At 42.5% G+C, this 6,033-nt stretch overlaps 1 protein-coding gene across 1 annotated transcript in view; it reads right to left on the minus strand.

Annotated features, from left to right (window-relative positions):
• Window positions 1-6: 6 nt before the first annotated feature.
• shroom3 (shroom family member 3) overlaps window positions 7-6,033 on the minus strand; it is a 43,983-nt gene continuing 37,956 nt past the window's right edge. The window contains exons 24-30 of the mRNA XM_017307728.1: window positions 5,122-5,770; window positions 4,868-5,045; window positions 3,480-3,613; window positions 1,704-1,788; window positions 634-796; window positions 440-561; window positions 7-320 (exon numbers count right to left, since the gene is read on the minus strand). Of these exons, the coding sequence (XP_017163217.1) occupies window positions 24-320; window positions 440-561; window positions 634-796; window positions 1,704-1,788; window positions 3,480-3,613; window positions 4,868-5,045; window positions 5,122-5,770 (1,628 nt within the window). The 3' untranslated portion in view covers window positions 7-23. The remainder of the gene's footprint in view (window positions 321-439; window positions 562-633; window positions 797-1,703; window positions 1,789-3,479; window positions 3,614-4,867; window positions 5,046-5,121; window positions 5,771-6,033) is intronic.

The raw sequence follows: 6,033 nt of genomic DNA on the forward strand, positions 1-6,033 counted from the left end.
AAGTGTGGGTCTATCTCGTTATGTCACAGTGATGTCACAGCGGTGGACCTGACGGAGTGGGCGGGGCTTGGCGGCAGGCTCTCGGCGAGCCGCGCCAGCTGCTCCTCCCGCTGCCGGATGAGGTCATCGAGCTGGCGCTGGCGAATCAGGAGCGAGGGTTTGGCGCTGACGWAGCGGCRGTAGTCGTGGAGTTGTGCTTCGGTGAGGTAGCCGGCCAGRATGGCGGTGACGACGCGCTGCCGCCGGTCCAGGTTCTCCTTCAGCTCCCGCGCGTCTTCGGTTTGACGAAGGAGCAGCGAACGCTTGTGATGAAGGGAGTCCTGAGGAAGAGGAGCAGCAGAAAATATCTGTCGGCTCATGTCGGAGTACGGCTGAGTGCTCGAGTTGTGGAGCGGTCGGTCAAACATTATATGCGCGGACAGCTTGCCGTATGTCTCACCCTCTCCTCAGCAGCGTCTTCAGTCAAACCTCCGTCTCTGTCCAGAGACAGCAGAGACTTGTCCACCCTGGACAGGCGGCTGCACAGAGACAGCAGCAGGTTGACGATCCTCTCCAGGTCTCCTGCAGACAGAGATGACCAGCTGAGGGTGGGACCCCGCTCTGACCTTTGACCTCGCCCTGCTGGCTGCCTACCTATGAACATGCTGTACTTCTCCCTCTCGTTGGCTTTCAGCTGCTGGATCAGCGCCTCCATGCCGGCGCCCGCAGCCTGGTGGCGCCGCTGCTCCTCGGCCAGAGCCGCCTTCTCCCGCTGCATCGCCGCCACGCAGCGCCGCAGGGCTTCACACAGCTCCCCCTGGTGGACAGGAGGACAAACGTCGCCTCGTTTTGAATAAAAACGGCCGATTTCTGCCGTCAGACGTGGAGGAAATGAATCCATCCATCAGTCTGAGACGTAGAGAAACACGTTTTCTGAATTAGAAGGGAAAAGTAAGTGCACCCTGTGGTTTGTTCAGCTCTTGGTGTTTRAATCAAATATTTTCAGATTGTTTTACCGTTTAGTCCTGATTAGTTGATATGATTTGACCTTTGAACTCTCCATATTCCTCAGGTTGGTGGCTGTTAAAATTGTCATGATAATTAAGTTTATTTGATAAATGATCCCAGYAATTATTGCAAAAAATGTCAATGTTGTTGTTTTTGAGACCATTTTYAACTACTTCAGTGACGACGGGGCAGAAATTCAGTTTTACTCCTTCAAACATCAATAAACTGATTTTTTAAACAACTYTTAACTCTGGAAGTGGAAGATTTTTGAAATATCTAAATTAAAATTGAAATTAAAACCCACACAGCTGAAACCTTCAATAAAATTAACTGCAAACAAAATGTCCCTTCAATAATCAGAACAGAAACTATCAGTTAAGATTTTCAGATTATATTTTTATACGTTCACATCTTTCTTTAGCTTTAATTCTTATTCTTTATATCTGCATCACTGATTGGATGTTTGGTCTTTTTCAATATAGTTTTTTGMARGTAAATTGTCTAAATTGTGTGTTGATGTTTGTATCTTTATATTTCTGAGCAATTTTTGATATTTTTGAATTAAATTTCATGGTAATTCTTCCGTTTTTGGCCTAAACTCGGCTCACTGCTGCCCTCTGTGGGTTGAGCTGAAGCTACTGCGCTTTAATTTTCCTGTTAATGGATTAAAATAACTTATTTTACACTTTAGCTGCTGTTGCTGCTCAGATGTTTACCTTCCTGTTGGTGACGTCGTTCTCGTCCTCATCAACATCCGTCTCCTTCGTTTGGCCTGAGCTCTGATCACAGACGGCCTGGATCCTGGAGGAGAGAAAGAAATAATCAATAATCCAGAAAATAATCTGAATAAATGCATTAAAAAAGAGAGAAATTTTCTTTTTCTGTTTCCAAACAACTGCAGGTTATTTTCTGCTAAATAATATTTATAGATATTTTATTTGATAATAAATTCTAGATTTTTTACCTCTGAAGACAAAAAAGAAATATAACTTGAAATTAAAAATCTCTCATTGATAATTTAGCACTTAAAAAAAACTTTTAATACAAATAATTAATAAATAGCCTCAAAAATGTTTCACTATTTTTTAAAAGACAAATTTTAAAAATTACAAGTCACAATTAAGAATAAAATTTTWACTTATATGTGCAAAACATAATATTAGGATTTGTTTCCTTCTCATAATAAACATATTAATTTAAACATTTTATTTTCCTTTTCTCTGTTTTATATTTAAGTTAGTTTGAAACATTTACAAACAAAAAAATCMTAAAAWTTTTCTCAYTACTGTACTTTATGTYATAGATGTGCATTTTATTTGTTTATCACATAATTATGGAGGCATTYATTTGTTTATTTGGAACAGAAAGTTAAAACGTGCAGTTCTCCGTGTGGCCGCTGGGTGTCAGTGTTGACCAGAACTCCGTTTGAACTGCCGTTAAAAGAAACAAACTGAGTTTTTAGCTGATCTGAGGTCATTTCCAGGTCAAACTGCATCACCCAGCATGAAAATGTTTAAGGAAACCCAGAGTTTGGTTTTAAGGTGGATATCCAGCTGCTGGGAAACGACAATCAGGTTATTCTGGTGTTTCCTGCTGATGAAACCTCAGCCGAGYCGAGCMGAGCAGGCGGTGACCTCCAGGTCACCTGGTCGCCCGCGGAGCGTCGACACCGAATCCCCTCAAGCTGCACAGACAGAACCTGGAACTCTGAGAACCAGGTTTCATCTCCTTCAACCTCTGATTTGAAGCAGTAAATGAAAACGTGAGCCTGATTGTTATCGTTCCCGATGAGGACATTAAAAACAAACTTCACGTCTCGGAGCCTTCAGGCGTCCATTTTGTTCTCCTYCTGCTTCTTCACCAGCAGTTTGGGAGATAAAAGTTTCCTTTTTACAAAACCCGACTAAATTTAGATCCAACTTTAGTAACAATCTAACCTGACAGAACTAAACTCTCAGTAACTGAGTTTTATTTTGAAAGTCCAAACTAAATTTAACTTGTTTAAGACAATTTTACCTTTATTTTATAGTAAAATTAACATTTGTTAACATTTTAATTCTTAGCTTAAAGTGCATCCATTAGTTTTATTTTGAAAGTCCAGGTTAAAAATAATTTTTTTTTACCGTTTCATCTTTTATTTTGAAGATTATCAACAGTTTTAAGTTTGAGTTTAAAGAATAATATTAGCTTTATTTTGAAAGGTGACTTTAAAACCTCCTTTGCAAATGTTWAACCTGTTAAAAATACACTTTATTTTGACATTATTTTTACTCATCAAATAAATATTAAAACTAATATTAAATGTTTAAACTCTTTTTTRACATTCATACATTAGTTTTATTTTGAAAGTCAACTTGAAACCCTGTGTTTAAAGCATTTACATGAGAGTTATACAATATAAATGTAATTTTTATTACCCAGTTAATGATTCATTAATGAGGATTGAAGGCGTAGTTCAGGTAGTATTCAGAAAGCAAGTGTGTGTAGGTTACCTTTGACCCGGAAGTGAACTCCCCGGCGGTTCCCCCCTCAGGCTGCCGTTGGAAAATATTTCCTCCATCAGCTTCATGGTGCATTCGCCTCCCCAGGTGTCCAGCAGGGGCGCCAGAGAGGGATCCTGCAGCACCTGAACACCAGAAGTAGATGATTTACATTCAGTGACTCGTTACCTTAAAAAAAAAAARRWWRGRWTTTTTTTGTATCCATCCCCTGACTTATACTTTAAACTACAATCACTTCCACTYATTCTGAGACGACTAGCGCCAATTAGCTGGACCTTTGTTGAATTAGTTCACCTTAAAGGGGGAGAATATTTATACAATCACTTATTTCTTGTTACATATTTTTTAAATCRTTATTTTGTAGAAATCAGTTTTTGTTTTGGCATCAAAGAGTTTTTCTGTAAAACGTTTATGTCACATTTTGTAGATCATAACTGATTTAAAAAGAGTAAAACATCCAAGGGGGTGAAGAGTTTTTATAGCCCCATAGTGACGTTTAGTTTTATTATTAATGTGGCTAAAAACATTTTGAATCTTRTGATTATTTTGGGTCAAACCAGAAAAACACCATGTGGTTTTAGTTTTTCTGAAATCAGCAGTTTTGTTCACATCAACAGGCAGGATGGGTTGTTTTCCTGGCGTTGACTCAACTTTGACCCCATTTCTGAAGTTCATAAGGATCCATGATTTGTTGTAMCATCAGATTTTATTWRTGAAACATTCATTTATAAAAACAGAACCKTAAAAGTACCGTTTGGTTTTTATCATTTTCAATAACGCTTTGCTGTGTTGTTAGGCGTGTAGATGACGTAYGCTACTAGCTGCTACTAAGCTAGCTCTGTCCAGCCAGAGCCGTAATGTTTGGACCTAAAACACGCTGGTGCTTGTAAATACCAACCCAGAGTCAAAGTTCTGTTGGGTCGTCCAGGACCACATTTAACCATCTGAGTCAAACTGACCCTTAAAATGACCAGGAACAACCAGAAACCTGCAGGGCTGGAAAACCACCAACTATCCAGAGTGAAGACCAACAATGAAGGTCTTGAGCCAAACATGGACGAGCTTTAGGTCAAAGGTCAAACCGTTTGGTCACAATGACAGGAAAAATGTTCAGAGGAGTCGAGGTAAGACTTTTAAATCCAAGAAACTGTCGAGCTGTCGATGTTGAGGGTGGAAAAAAGAAGAAGAAAAACCGATTTAAAATTCTTCATCGCCACAAACCAACAGCGACAGTTAGAGGTTCCAGTTGGAACCGGATCCCAAGTCCTGACCTCAACATGGAGGAAACTCATCATTTGTGCAGAGATGACCAATCTTTGTTGTTTTTATCTTTTCTGATCTAGTTTCTGATCTGTGTGGCGTGGAGTTGAACTACGAACCAGTTGCTGAGTCAGCGCCTCCACCCTCAGCTCCTCGGGTGATTTCTCCCTCCTGGGAAGCGGCTGGTACTGGAAAACGAAGACGTCCTCGGTTGAGTTGGACGGCTTTAGTGGAGGAGCGGACTGAGCCGAAGACGCCCGGATGGGAACCGAGTTGTTTAAAGTTTCTGGATTGGAGCTAAAAAACAGAGAAACAATCAGGAAGTTTGATGTTTTGATGATGAACCTGGATTCAGGAAGGGCTGGAAACGAACCTTCGAAACGACTGAAGATCTGCTTCCATCTCAGCTGGAGGTGGTGGAGGAGGGAGAGGAGGGAAGTCCTCCATGATGTTCGTCTCTTTAACCGGTGGAGTGAGAGGAGGAGGAGGAGGAGGAGGAGGAGGGTTGGTGAGGAAGACGTCGTCAAACTCCTGAAGGTTTCCTGTTGACGTCTGCAGCGGCTGATGCTCGAAGAGGCTGGATTCAGAGATCCTCAGAGAGGACAGGTGTGGATGGACGGACTGATGGGAGGAGGCGGAGCTCCCACTGGTCTTCCTGCATGGCGGCGGTGCTGATGCGACTGGTGAAACTGGTTTGGTATTTTCAGCAGAAGTCTCCCCAGTCAGCTCCAAGCTTAAGGTTCGGCCTCGGTGTCCGTCCTCTGCGGTTCCGTCGCTCAGGCTGCGTCTCGTCTGTCTGCCGCCGGTCTGCGGGATTCCCGGGAAGGTGATGGCGTCCAGGTTGGCCTGGCTCAGCCTCTCGTTGGATGTCCACTCCGCGGCGCCGCCGTCCTGCTGGTTCCCGGGAGAGGAGAAGGGCGAGGGAAGGCCGACGGAGGCCGCCAAGGTGGAGGTGCTGTAGGCCCGGAGACGTTCGCCATTCCTCTGGCGCTCCCGACGACTGACGGGGGTTTGAGAGACGTCTAGGACCAGAGGAAAGAAAAGAAAGATCATTTAGAGAAAAAAAAGAAAAACGCACAAATGAGAACAAAGAAGATTCAGCAACAGTTTGACTAAATAATGTTGGGACTGAAGATTCTACAAGGCTTTTATAAATAAGGATGAGAAAATGAATCCAGTCAGGTCTAAACTCCAATATGGATGGATGGATGGATGGTTGGTTGGTTGGTTGAATGGTTGGATGGTTGGTTGAATGGTTGGATGGTTGGTTGAATGGTTGGATGGT

Source organism: Poecilia reticulata, linkage group LG12, assembly GCF_000633615.1.
Source record: "Poecilia reticulata strain Guanapo linkage group LG12, Guppy_female_1.0+MT, whole genome shotgun sequence".
NCBI classification, from domain to species: Eukaryota; Metazoa; Chordata; class Actinopteri; order Cyprinodontiformes; family Poeciliidae; genus Poecilia; species Poecilia reticulata.